We start from the raw sequence: 25,015 nt of genomic DNA on the forward strand, positions 1-25,015 counted from the left end.
AAGTCGGTCGTCTCTTCCTGCCCCGCCCTTCTCTTCACACCGCTAATGCTTAGGAGACAGACTGTTTTAATTCCTTCACTTTGATATGGATTAACTCCATTTTTTTCTCTTCAGACCTTCTATTAGAAATCTAGAATGTATTTTCATTTCGAGACTAACCTAAAATAGGTCCTAAATCAGTCTTTTATCCTTGCCTATAGCATTCAAGAGCTTTCGATGTATCTGAAGCTGTTCCAGCCATTCTTGGTTATCCACTCTCAGTTTCAGATTACTCACATTTTACCTGTCAGTAAATGTGATAAAGGGAAGAAGCCAGCAGTCTGAGTGTCAGGAGAGTTTCAACTTTCTGTTGGACATTGCTCTATGAATGTCTAGCAGGCACCTCCAAATTATGGTTGCCTAACCATGACCAGTCCTCTCCACCTAACTACCAAAACTCTGAACGTCCTGTATGTCTTCTCCATTTAATTACCACACCTCGTTTCTATTTTAACCTGAGTCATTTATCTTTCCTCTCTTTCAGCGATGTCTCCTACCTTCTCGAGGCTTGTCTCATATTCTTATTACCCCTTCCATTCCATTCCTAAGTCTGCCCAAGTACAGCCCTTCATTTTGTCTTCCACCTTCTTTAGTTCATTCTTTCTTTTCTTTCTCCCTTTGCCGTGATCCAGCCTGGCTAGTAATTTCAGTTCCAGGTCCTGAGTGGGAACGTAGCGGAATTAAGAAAATAGGCTTAGAGAAAAAGGATAGGCTTGGGGGCCTCTTTGCAAAGCAAGAGATAGCTTGCAAAGAGCAAAGCTCCATTCCCCATCCTGCTTTATTTATAGGGCAAAGAGGGGCCATTAATTAGCAAATCAAAGACCATTAAAGCAAAGTCACATTTCCAAGGCATCCCAAGAATTCTCCCAAGTACAGAAAACCCCCACCATACATAACATCTTAACTTCACAAAACAAAAGATCAGGGGTCCCCAAACTTTTTACGCAGGGGGCCAGTTCACTGTCCCTCAGACAGCTGGAGGGCCGGACTATAAAAAACTATGAACAAATTCCTATGCACACTGTACATATCTTATTTTAAAGTAAAAAAACAAAACGGGAACAAATACAATATTTAAAATAAAGAACAAGTAAATTTAACTCAACAAACTGACCAGTATTTCCATGGGAACTATGCTCCTCTCACTGACCACCAATGAAAGAGGTGCTCCATCTGGAAGTGCGGCAGGGGCCGGATAAATGGCTTCAGGGGGCCGCAGTTTGGGGCCCCTGATCTAGGCCCAGGCCAGTTGGCTCAGTGGTAGATCACTGGCCAGCATGTGGATGTCCTGAGTTCAGTTCCCGGTCAGGGCATACAGGAGATATGACCATCTGCTTCTCCACTCCTCTGTGTCCTCTTCATCTCCTGCAGCGATGGCTCCATAGGTTCAAGTGCATTGGCCCCAGGCATGGCTTCCTGGAGCCTCTGCCTCAGCTGCTAAAAATAGCTCAATTGGCAGCATGGCCCCAGATGGAGGTTGCCTGGTGGATCCTGGTCAGGGTGCATGCAGGAGTCTCTACCTTCCTCTCACTTGGAAAAGAAAAAAAAATCCATCCCAAAAACAAATGGGCTTTATCAATTTCCTTTAGTTTCTTATGGAAAGGATATCAGGCTGGAATTTACAATATAGTCTTGATTTTATTAAATACTCTAATAAATCTTTGAAAGAAATATGCTTTCTTTTCCTTGAGATATCCTGAGACTTGATCTCATTGTTACTGACCATTTGGTTAGGGCTCCACCTTTAATGTAGATTATAGTTTTGCTTCTGTACCAATTACCTTGAAACTTGAAAAAAAGCAATTAGTTATTTTCTGTTAGACAGTATTTAAGATTTAGTTTCAGTAGTTCTAACCATTCTTAAGATTTTATTTTCTAGACAGACTTCCTACATTATTCTTTTTTATGATTCTCTTTACATCCATCCAAGAATCAGAAGCAAATATATATACACACACACACACATACATACATACATACATATACGTGTGTGTGTGTGTGTGTGTGTGTGTGTGTGTGTGTGTGTGTATTATTTCTCTGTCCAGAAAATTGGTTTTCTGGGAGCTATTAAAAACTTTACTATCTTTTGACTTTGTTATTAGAAGAGCAGAATAGAATCATTTTTTCCTACTATTATGCAGGGCAGTCAGGGAACATTTGTTTACTTTTTCCTCCTCAAAAAGGATGTGATACTTTTGACACTTGATGTCACGATAAGCAGTTCTCTATTGAAAAAGTTTCGTTTTTGTTTTTTCCATATTAGCTGTTTTTCTAGCAGTTTTCTGATGGCAGTGCGAGATCCAAATGACATCTGTATGTTTTCTCTCTTCCTGGTTGTTTCATGATGGTAATTTAAACCCTGATAACAATTTGTAATTTAAAAAAAATGACTGTCTATTGTCATGTTATCTACTGTAGGTTGTCAGAAAAGCAGACTTGATCAACAAAAATATGACTCATCAGGTACAGGCTGAGAGGGACGCAATGGCCCTAAGCAAAAGCCCTTTTATTGTCCATTTGTACTATTCACTGCAGTCAGCAAACAATGTCTACTTGGTGAGTAAACAATTTTACTTTTTTCTCTTATAGCAGCAATCACTGAACCCAATGACTTCAGACTCCAGTCTTTGGCCTCAGAGTACCTGGGTTTAAATTCCAGCTCTTGTACTTACTGTCTTTGGGATCTTGACCAACTTACCTTTCCTGTTCTATTAGAGAAAAAGAGCAAATGGGGCTAGGGAGTCGTGTGTGTGTAGAGAGGGGGATTTATTTTAGGGAATTGCCTCAGTGGGGTCTGGCCAGTCTGAAATCTGCAGCATAGGCTGCAGTGTAAATCTGAGAACGAGGTGACATTGTAGCTCCAGTCCGAGAGCAGTGTAGAAGCACACTTCCCTCTTCTTGGTCACAGTGAGGGGTGGCTGCAGGTGGAGGACACACTTCAGTCTTTTTCTTTTTTTTTTAAGTCCTTGAATTGGTTGGAAGAGGCCCAACTACAATTTGGAGGGTAATCACCTTTAACTCAAAGTCTACAGATTTAAATGTTAATCTTACCTTAAAAAAAATACCTTCAGCAATATTTAGATTGATATTTCACCAAATTAATTTTTTTTAGGGGGGGTGACAGGGACAGACAGACAGGAAAGGAGAGAGATAAGAAGCATCAATTCTTCATATGGCATCTTAGTTATTCATTGATTGCTTTCTCCTATGTGCCTTGACCTGGGGGGCTACAGCAGACCGAGTGACCCCTTGCTCATGCCAGTGAACTTGGACTCAAGCTGGTGAGCCTTGCTCAAACAAGATGAGCCTGTGCTCAAACCGGCGACCTCGGGGTTTCGAACCTGGGTCCTCTGCATCCCACTCCGACGCTCTATCCACTGTGCCACTGCCTGGTCAGGCCCAAATTAATCTTAAGAACCATAGCTTAGCTGAGTTTACATAAAATTAATTACAGTCATGTGTCATTCATTTTGGTCAGTAGCAGACCATATATAGCACAGTGGTCCCATAAAATTTTAATGGAGCTGAGAAATTCCTGTCTTTCAGTGATGTCTCAGTGTGGCAGTGAAGTACATTACTCAGGTGTTTGTGGTGATGCTGATGTCAACAAATCTACTAACTGCCAGTCATAAAAGTGTAGCACATATAATACTATACACTGGTTTATATACTTATTATATTTTACTTCTAATCATTATCTTACAATGTACTTTTTTTTTCTTTAGAGAGAGAAAGGGACAGACAGGAAGGGAGAGTGATGAGAAGTATCAACTCATAGTTGCTGCACCTTAGTTGTTCATTGATTACTTTCTCATTTGTGCCTTGACCAGAGGGCTCTAGTCAAGCCAGTGACCTTGGTCTTCAAGCCAGTGACCACAGGGTCATGTCTATGATCCCAGGCTTAAGCCAGCGACCCTGCACTCAAGACGGATAAGGCCCACTCAAGCCGGTGACCTTGGGGTTTCGAACCTGAATCCTCAGCATCCCAGGCTGATGCTCTATCCACCACATCACCACCTGGTCAGACTAATAAATGTTTTTAACGATTGATCTCATCAACAAAGATTAACCAACTTCTATGTACCAGGGAAACTGCTACCGTAAGGAGGAAAGAAATGACTTTGTTTTATTAAGTTCTTAGTAGTCAGTATCTTAGAGCTTAAAATTTTAGAATAATAACCAGTACATATAGAAGAATTAATAGAACTTTATAACCACACTTAACAGCAATGGAATCATCTGTAGTTATATAATGCTAAAATCATGGAATGAAAGTTTGTTGGAAAACAAGTTATTTATATAGTTTCGAAGTATCTTCCCTAGATTAATTATTAAATAAAAAGGGAGGAAAGTATTTTTTCAATGGAGAAATCTGGGAGTCACAACTTTAAGTGATCAAAGTTAACATCACTAGTAATAGAACACACTGATGTTAGTTGAGTGTCTAATGTGGTGGGAGACACTCAGAAGGACTCAACATCACTAATGTAGTATTCCTGTCAAAAATGTATAACGTGAATGGAATTTTAAAAAATTAATTAGATGTTATAAAAGACCGCCCCCCACTATCACTCAAAAAAAGGCTAATAACTATTTCAGATTACCTCTTTGTTAGCAGATATATGGTGAAGAATTTGGTAGTAGTGGGTCATGATCTCTTCAACTTATTCTTAGAAGCTAGCTATGCTAACCACTATTCCAACAACGTAATTCAACCTATTGAATTACTCAGTGAAAATTTAAAAGTTATATATTAATACCAGTTGCTAATGTTGCCATATAATTCTTTTATGTAAAACTCTTTAGTCTGAAAAAAAGACATGCTTATGTTTATGTTAATGATGGTAATAATTGTGTTATGTTTATTATGTATCATAATTATACTAATAATTAGTAGATATTTATTGTATAGTCATATATGTGGAGAGGAGGAAAGTAAATATGGCAAAATGCAAACAATGGTTTAATCTACATGAAGAGTATATAGGGCCTGACCAGGTGGTGGCGCAGTGGATAGAACATCGGCCTGGGACATGGAGGACCCCAGTTCTAAACCCTAGGTTGCCGGGCACATCCACTTGAACATGGGCTCACTGGCTCAAGCGTGAGATCATAGACATAACCCCATGGTTGCTGGCTTGTGCCCAGAGGTCACTGGCTTGAAGCCCAAGCTCACTGGCTTGAGTTCAAGGACTCCAGCTTGAGCAAGGGGTCACCTGCTTTGCTGTGGCCCTCTGGTCAAGGTACATATGAGAAAACAATCAATGAACAACTAAGGTGCTGTAACAAAGAATTGATGCTTCTCATCTCTCTCCCTTCCTGTCTGTCTATCTGTCTCACCAAAAAAAGTATATGGGAAATCATTCTACTATTCTTACACCTTTTTTTTTTCTTTTTGTTAATTTTTATTTAGATGATTAAATTTAACAGGGTGACATTGGTCAACTAGAGTATATAGGTTTTGGGCAAATATCTTCACATCATTTGGACAGTCGATTATGTTGTATAACCATCTTACACCTTTCTGTTAAGTCTGAATTTTTGTTCAGGCTAAACAGTTTGATTTATATTTTAAAAACTATATGCAACCTGACCTGACCCTAGCACTAACGCATATTGAGTGGTGCCAAGAGAATGTGCTTCATATAGAACCAGGCAAAAAATAGGTAACTGTGATGCCCAAATAATATGTGTTTTAATGTAATCACATCTGTTTTATTTTGCAACATTTATGTTCCTTTTTTAATAGGTGATGGAATATCTTATTGGTGGAGATGTCAAGTCTCTGCTACATGTATATGGTTATTTTGATGAAAAGATGGCTGTGAAATATATTTCTGAAGTGGCACTGGCTCTGGATTACCTTCATAGACATGGAATCATTCACAGGTGAAAACTGACTTTTCTACAAACGATTGCTTAAAAACATAACTAATCAAATTATTTCTTAAATATTTGCATAACCACTTGCCCGTATAGCTAGGTTATCTGAAGTTTATCACTGGCTTGTATGAGTTTACAAATTCTATCAGCTCTCCCATCATCTCATGTTTTTATAATATAGTGCTTTGACCATGAGTATACTGTTTTATTATGATGAATACTGAATAGTTTTTCTCTTCCTTTACCATCACACAAAAGTACTATATTTTGTAATCCTAGCTGATTTACAGTATTTTGCTCTGTGTAAGAAAAGTCAGGTTAAGTGAGACAGGTAGGGTTTTGATGTGGCTTTAGTTTTGTTTTATCTAATGAGATTGATTTCTTTTAATGGACTATCTAACGAATAATGCAGAAGTTTACCATTAAATCAGTTAACTTTCTTGTAGATTCATATATATAAAACATGATTTACTTTTTAGACTTTTCTGCAGTTTTAGAGCCACAAATGAGTGTCTTCTTTTAAAGAAAATAAATAGGATTTCAGACTTCTTTAACTCTTTTCCCCTAATAACTCTGACATTAAAACTAGCTCTCATTTAGTTATCTGCTATTTGTTTTTTGTGTGTACAGGGATTTGAAACCAGACAATATGCTTATTTCTAATGAAGGTCATATTAAACTAACAGATTTTGGGCTTTCCAAAGTTACTTTGAATAGAGGTAAGAAAAATAGCAGGTAAATACCTTTTTTATAATCCAACAAATTTTAGACAGTACATTTGATTAATACTGTTTTCTTTGTTCATTTATAATGAATAAACTTTGATGATTATTTGTTCTAAAACATACTGGAAAGATATAATAGTACCTGTTTTTCAATTAAAGATAAAAGAGGGAATAATTATTTTTAAATCCTCAAAGACCCCTGAAGATCTTTGAATCTTCAAAGAGGAACTCACAATTTCTGTTCTTTTGACTTTTTCTCCCTATTAAAACTGGTTCTGACCAATTAAATGTCAGTAAAATGATGAAAATAACTATATGATGAATAGTTAATACCTAAAGAAATTATTCAAACATACCTGACCACCTATGAGACCTTGGTAAACATAAAATTTATACACACATATTAAAAATAATAAATGAATCATTTTACACTACTAAGCTAGCAAAAAAAGGAGAACTTACTGCTTTATCAATATGAGGTATAAATGGAATTTGTTAAGTTCATATTTTTAGTCTATCTTTAAAAGTCTTATATCCCTTGCAGTTATATTTCATACTTCTATTTTTGATATATAAAAAAATAGTATGATATTACGTGTGAATGTTTTCTTTATTATCATTGGCTGAGTTGATTAATCATGGAATTCTTGAGAAATTCATTTAGCAGTTTTATAAGTTTTTATCTATTTTTTTAATTAAATTTACTATGGTGACATTGGTTAATAAAATTGTATAGGTTTCAGGTGTACAATTCTATCATATATCATCTGTATATTGTATTATTAGTTCACCACCCCAACTCAAGCCATCCTTCATCACTATCCAGGGGTCTCAAACTCAACTCAGCATGTGCGCCTCAGAGCAAGATCACAGCCGTTCGGCGGGCCGCACTAGGTCTACAAAAGGCAACTGTTACGCAACACTTTTCTCACTGCAGTTGAAAACAGTCTGCAGGCCGCACAAAATTGTTCGGCGGGCCGCATGCGGGCCGCGAGTTTGACACCCCTGATTTATACCCTCTTTACCTTCTTCTACCTCTCCCCACCTTTGTTAAGATTGGATTATTTTATTTTATAGTGTTATGCATTGAATCCTATAAAAATCTGTCAATTTCTCCCCCCCCCCCCCAAAGTTACAAGCAGGGAGTCAGTCAGACAGATGCCCACGTGCCCCCGACTGGGATCCATCCGGCATGCCCACAGGGGGCGATGCTCTGCCCATCTGAGGCGTTGCTCCATTGCCACTGGAGCCATTCTAGCGCCTGAGGGGGAGGCCATGAAGCTGCCCTCAGTGCCCAGGCCAACTTTGCTCCAATGGAGCCTTGGTTGTGGGAGGGTAAAAGAGAGAGGAAGAAGAGGGAGAAGGGTAGAGAAGCAGATGGGCGCTCCTTTTGTGTGCCCTGACCAAGAATCTAACCTGGGACTTCCACACGCCGGGTAAATGCTCTACCTCTGAGCCAGCTGGCCAGGGCCAAAATCTGTCACTTTCTATCTTGACTTACACTTGCACATTTTAATTAACTTGAAAGGCCCATAATTTGTGTTAATACCTTAAGTAGATCCTGATTTAGAAATTTAACTTATAATCCTACTATCTTGATTCCTTTCTTAGTTTTTCGTACCACCTCCGTTTCTAATAGTATTTGATTTATCAGGAATTACTTTGTTGTCCTGGCCAGGTGGCTTAGTTGATAAAGCGTTGACCTGGTGAGCCAGAGGTTATGGGTTCAACCACCAGTCAGAGCACAATAAGAAGCAATCAGTGAGTACACAATTAAATGGAACAACTAAGTGAAATAATGAGTTGATGTTCCCCATATCTTTCTCTCTTCCCCCTCTTTCTCAAATCAATGGGAAATATATTTTTTAATTATTTTGTTGCCAATTAAATAATATACTTGTTTAGTGACTACTCCCTGAAAAGCTAAGACGAGGTCATTACACTTGGTTCTGCTCATTCCAGACTTAGCTTTATGTGTTTATCTATAAGATCTTTCTTTCTGGGTATATTTGTCTTGTACAAACTCGTAGGTAATTTAATGTGGAAAGAGGAGCAAAATTCAGAACAGATGACTATAGACTTAGTCATTGACAGTTGAAGTTTTTAAAGAATTTCATATACTTTTCATGCATAGATATTAATATGATGGATATCCTTATAACACCATCAATGGCTAAACCTAGACAAGATTATTCAAGAACCCCAGGACAAGTATTATCTCTCATCAGCTCTTTGGGATTTGTAAGTACTTGATAAGAAAAAAACTCACATAACATACCCTTTTGTGTTTACCATGTAAAATTTTATTTATTTGTTTGTTTGTTTATTGTGAGAGAGAGAGAGAAATATCATTTTGTTGTTCTGTTTAGTTATACATTCATGGGTTGATTCTTGTATGCACCCTGACTAGGGATTGACCCCACAACCTTGGCTTATCAGGACAACACTCTAACCAACTACTACGGGGCTAGGGCACCATTTAAAATTTAAAAACCTTTTATTTTTCTCTCTCTCTCTCTTTTTAGTAAATTATGAAAATTAACACAAATATCAAGCATGTTAAGTTACTTTACACTTTGTCTACTTAGGTGGTAGAATTGTCTATGCGCTCAGATGATATTTTTGTGGAGCTCAATGTTAACATTTGTGTTTCCTTTGTCTGTTTCACAGCACCTGCCAGTTGCAGAAAAAAGTCAAGATGCCACAAATATTTTTTCAACTCATGTATCTGAAACATCACAACTTTCCCAAGGACTAGTATATCCTATGTCTGTGGATCAAAATGACAGTACTCCTTATTCTAGCACACTACTAAAATCATGTGAGTATAAAAGATAGTTTACTTCAAATATTAGTTTAAAAATTTTTAAATGCAAATATTTGAACAGTCTATGGCATTCCTGTATTTCATTATTTAGACACTATTTCTAACAGATATTTTTATAGATTTTTAACTCAACAGAACAAAATGTCTGGCTAATGAGATATTCTTCAATTATCTATAACATAAAAATAATCATTGAATAGTTCACTACTATATTGTTCTACTGGAAATCTTATAGAGCGAAGAGGTAGTACCCATAATGTTGTATTTCTTGTAAAATTATTTCTGAAAGAGTTTTGAAATAAAACAGGAAAGTTACAATTTTTTTTTTGAAACTATGTTTATTCCAGCCAGGAACAGTGAGACAAGGAAGGGTTTAGGAGAGCGGGAGCAACAGGAGGGCCGGGGCGGGGCTGCTTTGGCTCCCTGGGAAGGGAGCGAAGAGGGGGCGGGGCCACAGATTCAGGGGTTAGCCCAGACGAGCCGCTGCTGCCCACTGCTCCCTGGTTGTAAATCTTTTGGAGACCCTTAGAGTCAAGAGATGCACGCCTGTGGGGGAAAAAGAGCGGTAAGGACAGGTATGGGTATGCCTCTGGGAGGTAGAGCACGTGAAAAATGAAAAGTCATTTGTCAAGTAGCACACAATAAAAGACAGTGAAGTATTAGCAGAGGAGAGTGGGACATTTGACATTCATATGGCACCTTACCCTTTATAGCGTGGCCACAGCAGATAGTTTAGTTCTCTGAACCCATGTTCTCCATTTTGGGAATGTGAATAATGATACTCTGAAGGATAATTAGTGTTAGCTGTTTTCATGGATGTTACCTCATTTTAAATTTGGTCCTCAGCTAATCTACATGTCTAGAACATATATGTGGTATTTTTGTCTTTTTTGCAAATGAGAAAGCTAATATTTGAAAATGCTTAGTTACGTACTAGTAAATGGTAACCCAGATCCTGACTGTAAATACAGTTTTCTGTTCACTTACCCTTTCCTCCAAGTTCAGTGAATCTTGTTCCTTCTGCCAAAATCTACTGTAAAAATGAAAATGGCTGAAATACACATATATAGCTTTGATAAACAGAGACTGTTAAAATAGGTAATATGCTGATGTTACTTTATAGGCTTAGTTTTCAGAAAAAATAATTGCAACTCCCTTAGTCATCCTTTTATCAGAATTAGATAGGTGCAAGGCACTGTGTGCTGTTGATATAAAAATGGGGAGGAGACATCCTTGCCTCAGAAGAAATTACAATTTTGTGAGTACAGGTATAAAAGGATAACAATATCAGTCCTTTAAAATAAGTGCCACAGAAGCATACTTTTGTGCAACACAGAAAGAGACAAATACTAACTAGGAAAATCAGGAATGCTTCTAAATAGAGTTATAACAACAGCCAGGATAGACCCAGAAAGGGGAATCAGGAACTTAATAGCTCCAAGTATAATGGGAAAGGGCATTTCAGGTAGAGGCACTAGCATGAGCAAAGGCATGGGCACATGGAAGTATATTCCATCTTTACACCCTAGGGACTAAATGTGTTATCTGAGAATAGGAAGTATGTCCAGTGAAAAAGAAAGCTTAGCAAAGAGATGAAGAAGGATCAGGTATCATTACAGGGAAACTAGAATTTAAGCTATAGAGAAAGGGAAGCCATCAAAAGTTCCAAAGTAGAGAATGATGTGATCGTATCCACTGTACAGAAAGTAGACATACAGCATGTACATCGTGTTGGGTGAGACACAAGTTCTCTATCACGGAAAAAGGCAGCTGAGCAGTTTGGTCAGATATCAAGGTACTCTGTGTCCAAAGGGTTTCAAGAATTCCATTGACAGGCTTTACTTACCAAAAAGAAAGTTGTTGGAGATGGGCTTTGAAATTCTTCTTCCAGATTTAAAGTTCTCTGACCAGGCGGTGGCACAGTGGATAGAGTGTCAGACTGGGATGAGGAGGACCCAAGTTCGAGATCCCAAGGTCGCCAGCTTGAGTGCAGGCTCATCTGGTTTGAGCAAGGCTCACCAGCTTGACTCAAGGTCTCTGGCTCGAGCAAGGTGTTGCTCAGTCTGCTGTAGCCCCCTGGTCGAGGCACATGTGAGGAAGCAATCAATGAACAACTAAGGTGTTGCAATGAAAAACTGATGATTGATGCTTCTCATCTCTCTCTGTTCCTGTCTGTCCCAATCTATCCCTCTTTGACTCTCTCTCTCTGTCTCTGTAAAAAAATAAAATAAAAAATAAGTGGAACAACAAACTGATATATATTTCTCTCTCTCTCTTCCCAAAATCAGTTAATAAAAATAATAATAATAATAAAGTTCTCATGAGATTTATTAAATCAAAATTATGTAAGACTAAGAAATTATTTGGGATTAAAGTTGTGTTTACCTATTTTGAAAAAAGGAAAACAAGATAAAAGTATCATCTTATATAGATATAAAATATTTATATTTTATGTATTCTGATCTTTGGTAAAAGCATTATTGTCTATTGTGTCTCATTATAACTTCAGGAGCAATGATTTTTGGCATCATTATTTATTTGATAAAGGAACATGTGTCCTGTTGATAGTGCTGCTTTCTTCCACTAGCTCACTCTTAGCCAGTTTGCCATTACTTATTCACACTTATAAGCACGTAAACCCTAACATTAAAATAAAGCTATATATATTTTTTGTTTTGTTTTGTTTTTTACAGAGACAGAGAGAGTCAGAGAGAGGGACAAATAGGGACAGACAGACAGGAACGGAGAGAGATGAGAAGCATCAATCATTAGTTTTTTGTTGTGACACCTTAGTTGTTCACTGATTGCTTTCTCATATGTGCCTTGACCGCGGGCCTTCAGCAGACCGAGTAACCCCTTGCTTGAGCCAGCGACCTTGGGTCCAAGCTGGTGAGCTTTGCTCAAGCCAGATGAGCCCGCGCTCAAGCTGGCGACCTCGGGGTCTCAAACCTGGGTCCTCTGAATCCCAGTCCGACGCTCTATCCACTGCGCCACCGCCAGGTCAGGCTAAAGCTATAGTTTTAATTAAATACAGGTCAAATGGTAAATTTAGTCACGTTCCAGCCCCATATTACTTCTGGATTTAGCACATCAATAATGTTCCTTTATCAAGAAGATTTTCAAATTAGGTAATGAATATTCAAATGGATTTTCTATAAATTGGGCCCATGTCCTGATTTTTACTTTATGAATGTGGAGAGTTTTTTCTTTAACTTTCAGAACTGTGTTGGAATGCCAAAAACACCAAAAGCCAACTTTGTGGGTTGGATAATGTTTACATAACAATAGCTCTGATGCACATTACTTAATACTTAGTTCAGTGAGGAAGTAAGAAAGATGTGACATAAGTGTTGATATTTTCTCTTCCCTGCAGACCTTGAAACAGTTGCCTCCAACCCTGGAATACCTGTCAAGTGTCTAACCTCTAGTCTGCTCCAGTCTAGGAAAAGGCTGGCTACATCAAGTGCCAGTAGCCAGTCCCACACGTTTGTGTCCAGTGTGGAGTCTGAGTACCACGGCAGCCCCAGATGGGAGAGGGATGGCCAGGTTAGAGAGATTTCTCTTAACCACGACCAGCTACTTATGTGAAATTAATGATAAAAATATTTCTACCCTTTCCCTAAAATTCTATATAGAAATGAAACTGCTACATACACAGCAGTTATAGTCTTCATTTTCCTGTACATTCTATCAAATTCTTTTGAAATATTTTATTTCTCATTCAAATGTCACATTGTCAATTGAATTAGATTCCAATTTTTGAAATTTTTGCTGTAAATTAATAGTTAATGTTTGGGTTCTAGGCATCTAAATAGACTTGTTTTGTCTAATTCTCTACCATGACACAAACATTAGCTTATTGATTTTTATTAACCTGTATCTTATTTTCCTTTCCTTTTAACTTTTATTTATTGATTTTAGAGAGAGAGGAGGGAAGAGAGAGAAAAAGAGAGAAGAGAGAGATCAAGCATCAACTTGTACTTGCTTCACTTTAGTTGTTCACTGATTGCTTCTTGTACGTGCTTTTACCGAGGGACAGATGGTCTCAAGCTGAACAAGCAACCTTGGGCTTCAAGCCTGTGACCTTTGGGCTCAAGCTGGCAACCTTGGGATCATGTCGATGATGCTGTGCTCAAGCTGGTGACCCCGGGGTTTTCAAGCAGAGTCCTTAGTGTCCCAGGCCAGTGCTCTGTCCAGGGCACCACCACCTGCCAAGCTGCCTATACTGTATCTTATTTTTAAACTCACACTCTCTTATTCTACGCTATTTTCTACCAGTTTCTCATTAAATGGAATAGTAACTCTTCTGGATCAGAAATAATTTTTAGACCACAAAAATAATATAGGTATAACTTTAAAAGTACCTATTCTAAGACGCTTGCTAAGTGAATGAATTTACTTAGTTATTTTATTTAATTTATATATTCTGTTTTTCACTGAGGTATTAAAGCTAATAAATTTTAAACATGAGAAGAACTAAAATTTTAAATTATAATAAAGCTGCCTTCATAAAATGCCAATAAAATAATGTTAGATTGGAATAATTTAGTACAACCTGACCAGTGGTTTGCAGTGGATAGAATGTCGACCTGCGATTCTGAGATCCCAGGTTCAAATCCCGAGGTCGCCAGCTTGAGCATGGGCTCATCCTGCTTGGGCACAGGCCCCCCAGCTTAAGCTTGGGGTCATTAGCTTGAGCCCAAAAATCACTGGCTTGAAGCCAAAGTTGCTGGCTTGAGCAAGGGGTCACTGGCTTGACTGGAGCCCCGCCCCCTGGTCAAGGCACATGTGAGAAAGCAATCAATGAATGACTGAAGTGCCGCAACCACGAGTTGATGCTTCTCATCTCTCTCTCCTTCTCCCTCTCCCTCACTCTATCTTGCCCCCTAAATAAAAAAGAATAATGGTAGTACACAAAGGATAGATAAACCTTCCATTTGATAAAATAATTTGGATTGTATTTGAATTTTATTCTTAATTATATGCTTTTCATTATTATTGGATATTTGCATTTTACAAGTAAGGTCAAATTATTTTAGTTGAGGCTGGATTTCTCCATTTTTTTCCTTCTCTCTTTATAGGCTTCTCTATATGTAATATGTTTATGTTACAGAATAAACCAGCTTTGCATTCCTACTACTATTTCATTTCTGTCCCATTCAAGAAAGACATACACTATTTCAGCTATAAACAACTTTTCCTTGCCTGACCAAGCGGTGGAACAGTGGATAGAGCGTCAGACTGGGACATGGAGGACCCAGGTTCGAGACCCCAAGGTTGACAGCTTGAGCACAAGATCGCCGGCTTGAGTGTGGTATCATAGACATGACCCAATGGTCGCTGGCTTGAAGCTCAAGGTCACTGGCTTCAGCAAGGGGTCACTCACTCTGCTGTAGCCCCCCAGTCAAGGCACATGTGAGAAAGCAATCACTGAACAACTAAGGAGCTGCAACGAAGAATTGATGCTTCTTATCTCTCTCCCTCCCTCTCTCTCTGTTCCTATCTGTCCCTCTCTCTGACTCTGTTTCTATAAAAAAAAATAATAATAACAGCTTTGCCTTCTTTTTCCTACTTCTGCATCCCAAAGAAGTGCATTGATTGGATTATCGTGGTGCTTCTCAAGTCACAGACCATCAGCACTCAGTGGAAGGATAAGGGACCCCTCATAAGCCCTATGCTAGTGCCTGAATGTATCATTTTCTATACTCGCAGATCAATGAGTTGAAATTCAGGACTTTTCTTTGGTTCGTGACTAAGTGTTCTATGTTATTACTAAGGTAATAAAATTTGATTTTTGCATGTCAAAAATAGGCACCATGAAAGTTATTAATCTTGTAAAAATCATGATTACCAGGCACCAGTTTGTGATATTAAGTACAAAACCCTGATCACCCCAGAGCACCTAAAGATGGTTGGGATTCAATTTTCAAGAAAAGCATTTTTGTTATCAATGTCTCATTAGTTCAACTTGTTTTTTTTTTTTAATTTTTATAATTTTAATTTATTGTCTTTACATGGATTCAAGTGTCTCATTGAATATAACTCCTTCACCCTCACCCCTGTGTTCCTTTTGTACCCCCTTTACCCCCCTCCCCATTAGTTCAACTTGTTTATTTATTTATTTTACAGGGACAGAGAGGGATAGACAGGGACAAACAGACAGGAACGGAGAGAGATGAGAAGCATCAATCATCAGTTTTTCCTTGCAACACCTTAGTTGTTCATTGATTGCTTTCTCATATGTGCCTTAACCGCGGGCCTTCAGCAGACCTAGTAACCCCTTGCTCAAGCCATAAACCTTGGGCTCAAGCTGGCGAGCTTTTTTACTCAAACCAGATGAGCCAGCTGGTGACCTTGGGGTCTCGAACCTGGGTCCTCCACATCCCAGTCCAACTCTCTATCCACTGCACCACCGCCTGGTCAGGCTAGTTTAACTTGTTGACAATGGATTTAACTCACGCTATTTTGTTTTTCATTCTAAGTTACCACTAAGTTAACATCATCGTATCAGCTTGGTTTTATTATACTTGTGTAAAGTAATACATGTTTAATTTACATCAGTAATAATTTTGATCTGTAATTTTCCATTTGTATATTTGTATCAAGCCCTGAACATTTTGCAATTCAAAACAGAATCATCAGTAGTCCTATTGCAAAGTAGATATATGTATAATGTAGCCTTACCCCCAAATTTGTCTAAATATGTCACCTATTAATTTGTTCTATTTAAATAACATGTAATGCGCCTGACCAGGCGGTGGCGCAGTGAATAGAGCGTCAGACTGGGATGCGGAAAGACCCAGGTTCAAGACCCCGAGGTCGCCAGCTTGAGCGCAGGCTCATCTGGTTTGAGCAAAAAGCTCACCAGCTTGGTTGGTCCCAAGGTCGCTGGCTCGAGCAAGGGGTTACTCGGTCTGCTGAAGGCCCGCGGTCAAGGCACATATGAGAAAGCAATCAATGAACAACTAAGGTGTCGCAAGGAAAAACTGATGATTGATGTTTCTCATCTCTCCGTTCCTGTCTATCCCTCTCTCTGACTCTCTCTGTCCCTATAAAAAAATACATAAATAAAATAAAATAAATAAATAACATGTAATGCACTATCAAATCAGTAGTATAGAATAATTGGTTTACGTATTAGACCAGTGTCTCACTCAAAATAATGTGTATAAACGTATGCATGTGTTTATATTGCTTCTTAATGCTCTGTTATCATTGTTCTTTTGTTCCATTGGAAAGTGGGACTATGTAGCATAATAATTTTTTTTTTTTTGTATTTTTCTGAAGCTGGAAACGGGGGGAAACAGTCAGACACACTCCCACATGCGCCCGACAGGGATCCACCCGGCACGCCCACCAGGAGTGACGCTCTGCCCACCAGGGGGCGATGCTCTGCCACGACCAGAGCCACTCTAGCGCCTGGGGCAGAGGCCAAGGAGCCATCCCCAGCGCCCGGGCCATCTTTGCTCCAATGGAGCCTTGGCTGCGGGAGGGGAAGAGAGAGACAGAGAGGAAGGAGGGGGCGGGGGTGGAGAAGCAAATGGGCGCTTCTCCTATGTGCCCTGGCCGGGAATCGAACCCGGGTCCCCTGCACACCAGGCCGACGCTCTACCGCTGAGCCAACCGGCCAGGGCCTGTAGCATAATAATTTATGGGGTCAATTATTCCACCTAAGTGGACAGAGGTTTAACAGGTTTAAGAATCTCAGCTTTATACAGCTAAATAAAGGGTCCTCTCCTCACCCCTCAGGAAAGTGATCATGCATTGGACTCAACAGTGATGAGCTGGAATACAGCTGAAAAGCCTTCGTGTGCAAACTCTGCAAACACTGTCGAGACCAGAAGCTTCAGTCAGAAGGCTCTTGAGTTAGCCCTTTCTCCCATTCAGAACAGCAGTGCCATTCCTGCCGGTGGAAGCTCGTGTGTAAACCTTGCCAAAAAGTGCTTCTCTGAGAAGGTGTCTTGGGAAGCGAGAGAGCTGGATAGAAATAATATTAACATGACCGCTGACATAAGACAGTCTGGTTTGCATCAGTCAAATCAGGGGGCTGTGGATTCTGCTGGTATGATTGAAGAGCACCTTGGGAAAAGAAGTATAAAGAGACATTTTGAGTTGGTTGACTCCAGTCCTTGTCAGAAAACCATACAGAATAAAAAAAGTTGTACAGAGTATAAACAAAGTAATAAAATGAGAGATTGTTATACAAATCAAAGTACAGGCTTAACAACTGAAGTTCAGGACCTTAAGCTGTCGGTATATAGTCAGCAAAATGACTGTGCTAATAAGGAGAACATGGTTAATTCTGTTATGGATAAACAACAAACACCAGAAAAAACACCTATCCCAATGATAGCAAAAAATCTTATGCGTGAGCTGGATGAAGATTGTGACAAGAATAATAAGGACAACTTAAGTTCTAGTTTTCTATGTTCTGATGATGATAGAGCTTCTAAAAGTATTTGTATGGACTCTGATTCATCCTTCCCTGGAGTTTCTATAATGGAAACTCCATTAGAAGGGCAGTCCTTAGAGCCAAACAAAAGCATCAAAGAATCTTCTTTTGAAGAACCAAATATTGAAGACCTACTTACTGTGTCACTCAGCTGCCAGGAAAGTACCTTGCCAAATGGTGACAAGAATCCTGCTGTCCAAAACAGTAACCAAAAAATGTTAGCTCCTTTGGAGGTGTTGAAAACATTAACCTTCTCCAAAAGAAATACTGTAGCTTTTCGAAGTTTTAACAGCCATATTAATGTATCCAGTAACTCAGAACCATCCAAAATGAGCATAACTTTAGATGCAATGGATATTTCATGTGCTCATAGTGGTTCATATCCCATGACCATAACGCCTACTCAGAAAGAAAGACCCTACTTGCCATATCAGGTATGTTATAACTTTCTAATCCTTTGTTTTTTGGATTGTAGAAAAGTAAGCTATGAAGGCCAGACTCTTGCCCCTCAGATAGAGTATGTGATTGTAAGCATACAGTTTTGTTTTATTTGTTGGAAAACTATCGACTGTGGAAGTTTTATTTTTATTTATTTTATTTATTATTATTATTTTTTTTTTTTTTGTATTTCTCTGAAATTGGAAACGGGAAGGCAGTCAGACAGATTCCCGCATGCGCCCGACCGGGATCCAGCCGGCACGCCCACCAGGGGACGATGCCCCACCTTCTTGGGGCATCACTCTGCCACAATCAGAGCCATTCTAGCGCCTGAGGCAGAGGCCACAGAGCCATCCTCAGTGCCCAGGCAAACTTTGCTCCAATGGAACCTTGGCTGTGGGAGGGGAAGAAAGAGACAGAGAGGAAGGAGAGGGGGAGGGGTGGAGCAGCAGATGGGCGCTTCTCCTGTGTGCCCTGGCCGGGAATCGAACCCGGGACTCCTGCACACCAGGCCGACGCTCTACCACTGAGCCAACTGGCCAGGGCCCGACTGGAAGTTTTAATGCAGAAAGATAAAGCTAGTAGTAATGTTTATTGTTCTTAACTACAATGCTGCCTTCACTTGTACTACTCTATATACTTTCATGTATGTAGAATCATATTTTCGCCTGACCAGGCGGTGGTGCAGTGGATAGAGCGTCATACTGGGATGCAGAGGACCCAAATTCGAGACTCTGAGGTTGCCAGCTTGAGTGCAGGATCATCTGGTTTGAGCAAAGCTTGCCAGCTTGGACCCAAGGTCACTGGCTTGAGCAAGGGGTCACTTGGTCTGCTGAAGGCCCGCGGTCAAGGCACATATGAGAAAGCAATCAATGAACAACTAAGGTGTCGCAACGAAAAACTGATGATTGATGCTTCTCATCTCTCTCCATTTCTGTCTGTCTGTCCCTATCTATCCCTCTCTCTGACTCGCTCTCTGTCTCAAAAAAATAATAATAGTAAAAAAATAAAAAAGAATCACATTTTCACTTGATCCCAGAAACTGTGAGTTATGAAATTTAAGTCTACTCTGCTGTCTCCTAAAGACACACTTAGATGATCTCTTCTTGCCAGAAAAAAAATTAAAAATATATCTTATTTTTTTTCTTTAAGATTTATTGATTTACAGGGTGGGGGTGGAGTGAGAAGTATCAACTCATAGTTCCTTCACTTTAGTTGTTATTGATTGCTTGTCATATGTACCTTGACCAGGCAAGATCAAGGTTTCGAACTGGCAACCTCAGCATTCCCCATCGACACTATCCACTGCACCATCATAGGCCTATTTGTTTATTTCCTAACCCTTTTTATCTAAATCTTTTTATCCTAAATCTTTTTATTTAATTCCCTTGGAAAGACATGGTAATACACAAAGTAGAAACCCTGAATTACAAAGTTTGGGTTGTTTATTCAGAACTTACTGAGTGACTTAGAAGTCCCTTACCCTCCAAGCCTCTCTTTTTCATCCATCTGTAGAATATAATGACACCTATCCTGGTCTCACAGAGTCCTTATGAGAGAACAAAATATCTTAAAAACTAAAACGTCAGTTAGCACAAGGGTTGTTTGTGTTTATTTCTACCTTCTGTTTATCCTAATATTTCAGTCCTTTTGTCAGCCGCAGCCTTCCTCCCCCAGTGACTATTTAAGCTTGCATTAATCCATGCTATCAAGACTTGTTTCGCCTGATCAGGTGGTATTGCAGTGGATAAAGCATCAGACTAGGACATGGAGGATCTAGGTTCAAAACCCTGAGGTCTCCTGCTTGAGTGCAGGCTCATCCGGCTTGAGCGCAGGGTTGCTGGCATGAGTGTGGGACCATAGACATGACCGCATGGTCTCTGACTTGAGCCCAAAGGTCACTGGCTCAAGCAAAGGGTCGCTCGCTCTGCTGAATTCCCCTATCCCCCCTCCCCCCGTCAAGGCACATAAGAGAAAGCAATCAATGAACTACTAAGGTACCGCTACGAAGAGTTGATGCTTCTCATCTCTCTTCCTGTCCCTGTCCATCTTTCTCTGTCTCTTTCACACATACACACAAAAAATGACTTGTTTTTAAATGATTGTTGCATATCTAGATCTTATTGAAATAGTTGGGCCTGACCTGTGGTGGCGCAGTGGATAAAATGTCGACCTGGAACTCTGAGGTCGCCGGTTCAAAACCCTGGGCTGCCTGGTCAAGGCACATATGGGAGTTGATGCTTCCTGCTCTCCAACCCCTCCTTTCTAAAATGAATAAATAAAATCTTAAAAAAAAAGAAATAGTTATTGTCCCCTAAGCTATTGAATATCACTAAATATTAGGACTTCTTAAAATTATAATTAGTTCTGAGTCCTTTTTCAAAATCATTTAAGGATTTGAGTGTGTCCTTCATGCCCAGCAACCTAACTTGTTTGTTTTGGCATTTCTGTTCAATGTGAAAGGAATTAAGATATTTATTGTATTTTAACAATTCTTTTTAAATCAGGAGACCCCAAATCATGTCAAGTCAGGAACTCCATATCGGACTCCAAAGAGTGTGAGAAGAGGGGCGGCCCCAGCGGATGACGGGCGAATTCTGGGCACCCCAGACTACCTCGCACCTGAGCTGTTGCTCGGCAGGGCTCATGGTAAGGCGTGTGTGTCTTGAGTTTTTGAAGTGTTATCTATCACTGCATTTTCTTTTGAGATAAAACTTTTAAATTTCTTTGGTACTTGAATTACCTAAAGTAGAAGAAAATTAACTCATGCAATGTCCTTTTCTCCTTATGTGGCATTTATGACAGGAAAAGAAGACAGGCAGCCATGTGTTCTTTGCTCCTGGTACAATCTCAGGGATGTAGGGAAGCCCCGCCTTTCACCCCCTGGTTATCTTTGCTCTAAATGTCTCAAGTCTGTTGTAGTTTTGGCTCAGAAAATAGAAAGTTGAGCCTAAACTTCTGTTCCGTCTTCAGAAGCCTGTTCCTGTTTAGAACTTCAAGCCAGAAATAAGCTATTCTTCAAACTGCAACATAGGAATGAAAGGATGACATTTTCACTTACCCTTTTTTCCCTTTCTACATTCTTTTCTTTTTTATTATTATTTTTTTTTTTTTTTTTTTTTTTTTTTTGTATTTTTCCGAAGCTGGAAACGGGGAGAAACAGTCAGACAGACTCCCGCATGTGCCCGACCGGGATCCACCCGGCACGCCCACCAGGGGGCGACGCTCTGCCCACCAGGGGGCGATGCTCTGCCCCTCGGGGGCGTCACTCTGCTGCAACCAGAGCCACTCTAGCGCCTGGGGCAGAGGCCAAGGAGCCATCCCCAGCGCCCGGGCCATCTTTGCTCCAATGGAGCCTCGCTGCGGGAGGGGAAGAGAGAGACAGAGAGGAAGGAGAGGGGGAGGGGTGGAGAAGCAGATGGGCGCTTCTCCTGTGTGCCCTGGCCAGGAATCGAACCCGGGACCCCTTGCACTCCAGGCCGACGCTCTACCACTGAGCCAACCGGCCAGGGCCTTTTTTATTATTTTTTAATTTATTGTGTGTGTGGTTTTTTTAGAGAGCTTAAGGGAAAGAGAGACATTGATTTGTTGTTCAACTTAATTATGCATTCGTTGGTTGATCTCGTAGGTGCTCTGACCAGGGATTGAACCCACAACTTGGGCATATGGGGTAGACACTCTAACCAACTGAGCTACCTGGCCAAGATTTCATTCCTACATTCTAAAATGGACTGTATTTGTCTCCTAGGGCTACTGTAACAAAGTACCACAAACTGTGTACTTTGTTGTTTCTGTGGTTCAAAACAACAGAAATTTATGGTCTCACAGCTCTGAAGGTTAGAAGTCTAAGTTCAAGGTGTTGACAGGACTGTGCTCCCTGTGACACCTGTGGGGGAACTCTTCCTTGCCTCTTAGCTTCTGATAGTTTGCTGGCAACCTCTGCTATTCCTGGGCTTGTAGATGCATCACTCCAATCTTCCCACTTTATATGGTTTTCTCCCTGTGTCTCTATGGTCCTATGGTCACATGGCTGTGTTCTTATAAGGACTCTAATCATATTAAATTAGGGACACACACTAGTCGAGTGTAACTTCATCTTAACCTAACTAATTATAGACTTTATGCAACTTCATCTTAACCTAACTAATTATATCTGCAAGGACCCTATTTCCAAATGTCTCATTCAGAGGACCACAGGGTTAGGACTTAAACTTATCTTTTTTGGGGGGGCATAATTCAGCCCACAACATAACCCCTTCTACATATTGCTATTCCTCACTTCCCTTTTTGTTTGGGCTCTTTCAGAGATCACCGTCTCATCTTCCCTACCCCTACCCCTCACAACTTTTATTTTTATTTCTTTGTTCACTTTTTTCCTTGGTCTGCAAATTCGTTTCCATCCTTATCTTCCTCTCTCTACCTAACTTCTGAAAAGTTGCCTCTTTTCTTTGACCATTTTTGCTTTGGCAATCTAATTAATATTCCTCCTATTTAACTGAAAAAAAATTATTTTTTTTTTGTATTTTTTCGAAGTGAGAAGTGGGGTGGGTGGGCAGGCAGACTGACTCCTGCATGCGCCCGGCCAGGACTTACCCGGCATGCCCACCAGGGGGCGATGCTCAGCCCCTCTGGGGCGTTGCTCCACTGCAATGGTGCCATTCTAGCGCCTAAGGTGGAGGCCATGGAGCCATCCTCAGCACCCAGGCCAACTTTTCTCCAATGGAGCCTTGGCTGTGGGAGGGGAAGAGAGAGAGAGAGAGAGAGGAAAGAGAGGAGGAAGGATGGAGAAGCAGATGGGCGCCTCTCCTGTGTGCCCTGGCCAGGAATCAAACCTGGCACTTACTTCCACACGCCGGGTCAATGCTCTACCACTGAGCCAACTGGCCAGGGCCTAACTGAAACTTTTATTAGCAGTCACCTATGATATGATTAAAAATCTACCAGCCTCTTCTCAGTCTCAATCCTCTTGCCTCCATTGCTACTCCACAGTTCTTTCCTTGGCTCTTGTGAAGATAGACATTCTTCAAGACTCTGCCCTTTCCCCTTGTCCCCTGTACATGCTCTCTGTTCATCTCAGCACCCCATGACTTCAGCTGGATCTATATTGTTGTTTCTCAAATATCATTTCTTTTTTTTTTTTGTGACAGAGAGAGGGACAGATAGGGACAGACATACAGACAGAAAGGAAGGGAGAGAGATGAGAAGCATCAATTCTTCGTTGTAGCTTCTTAGTCTCCTTAGTCGTTCACTGATTACTTTCTCATATGTGCCTTGACGGGGCGGGGGGGGGGGGGACTACAACAGAGCGAGTGACCCCTTGCTCAAAACAGTGACCTTGGGCTTCAAGCCAGCGACCATTGGGTCATGTCTATGATCCTGTGCTCAAGCTGGATGAGGCCATGCTCAAGCCAACAACCTTGGGTTTCAAACCTGGGTCCTCTGCTTCTCAAGTCCAACAGTCTATCCACTGTACTACCACCTGGTCAGGCTCAAATATCATTTCTGATCCTGACTTTCAACTAAACAGCAGACACATGGCCTAAGTATCTATTTGGTATTCTACTGGTCTTTCAAATGCTGCCCGTCCAAACTGGATTTGCTATTTGTTATCTGGCTTTCTCTTCCTCTGTTCCCTGTCTCAGTTCACCATCTCTGTGGTTACACAGGCGTCCCTGCATTCAGTATCTAACTCTGGTTGATTCCTTCTGTGCAGTATTTCTCCTTAACTTTTCATCTCTGCCACTATCTCGGCCTCATCTTTTCCTTACATTAATTTAATAACTTTATTTCAAGTCTCCTCATCTTCGTTCTATTGTCTTATCATCATTGCCACCAGATCTTTCCTACTTTTTTCCCATATTTGTTATTTTTTCTGCTTGCAAGTTTAATGTTTATCAGAAAATCATTATGTGCCTTGACCAGGCAAGCCCAGGGTTTCGAACCAGCAACCTCAGCGTTTCCAGGTTGACGCTTTATCCACTGCGCCACCACAGGTCAGGCGCCCCCCCTCCCCAACTTTTAAAGATCCTATAGTCCGAGGAAGGAGCGACCATGAGCATCCCAGTGGGCAGCAGCACAAAGTCCAGACCTTTTAAAATATAACATGGTTCCGGCCCTGGCCTGTTGGTTCAGTGTCAGAGCGTTGGCCTGGCGTGCAGGAGTCCAGGTTCGATTCCTGGCCAGGGCACACAGGAGAAACACCCATCTGCTTCTCCACCCCTCCCCCTCTCCTTCCTCTCTGTCTCTCTCTTCCCCTCCCACAGCCAAGGCTCCATTGGAGCAAAGATGGCCTGGGCGCTGAGGATGGCTCTGTGGCCTCTGCCTCAGGTGCTAGAATGGCTCTGGTTGCAACAGAGCGACGCCCCAGATGGGCAGAGCATCGCCCCCTGGTGGGCATGCCAGGTGGATCCCGGTCGGGTGCATGCGGGAGTCTGTCTGACTGCCTCCCTGTTTCCAGCTTCGGAAAAAAAAAAAAAAAATATATATATATATATATATATATATATATATATTTTTTTATATATATATATATAAAAACATGGTTCATGTTACTTGCCTCCTTGAAAAACTATGGTGGCTCTTTGAAAGCCACATTACTGCCTGACCAGTGATGGTTCAATGGATAGTGTGTCGACCTGGGACTCTGAGGAC

General features: G+C 40.6%; 1 protein-coding gene across 4 annotated transcripts in view; it reads left to right on the top strand.

Moving 5' to 3' along the window:
- MASTL (microtubule associated serine/threonine kinase like) overlaps positions 1 to 25,015 on the top strand; it is a 37,095-nt gene that overhangs the window by 435 nt on the left and 11,645 nt on the right. For 3 of the 4 annotated variants that reach the window (XM_066387558.1, XM_066387559.1, XM_066387560.1), the window contains exons 2-9: positions 2,458 to 2,595; positions 5,789 to 5,928; positions 6,553 to 6,641; positions 8,782 to 8,888; positions 9,318 to 9,468; positions 12,848 to 13,020; positions 17,224 to 18,360; positions 20,872 to 21,013. In XM_066387558.1, coding sequence (XP_066243655.1) covers positions 2,458 to 2,595; positions 5,789 to 5,928; positions 6,553 to 6,641; positions 8,782 to 8,888; positions 9,318 to 9,468; positions 12,848 to 13,020; positions 17,224 to 18,360; positions 20,872 to 21,013 — 2,077 coding nt within the window. The remainder of the gene's footprint in view (positions 1 to 2,457; positions 2,596 to 5,788; positions 5,929 to 6,552; positions 6,642 to 8,781; positions 8,889 to 9,317; positions 9,469 to 12,847; positions 13,021 to 17,223; positions 18,361 to 20,871; positions 21,014 to 25,015) is intronic. The other variant, XM_066387561.1, reaches the window with a different exon arrangement.

This window comes from Saccopteryx leptura, chromosome 5 (genome assembly GCF_036850995.1).
Source record: "Saccopteryx leptura isolate mSacLep1 chromosome 5, mSacLep1_pri_phased_curated, whole genome shotgun sequence".
NCBI classification, from domain to species: Eukaryota; Metazoa; Chordata; class Mammalia; order Chiroptera; family Emballonuridae; genus Saccopteryx; species Saccopteryx leptura.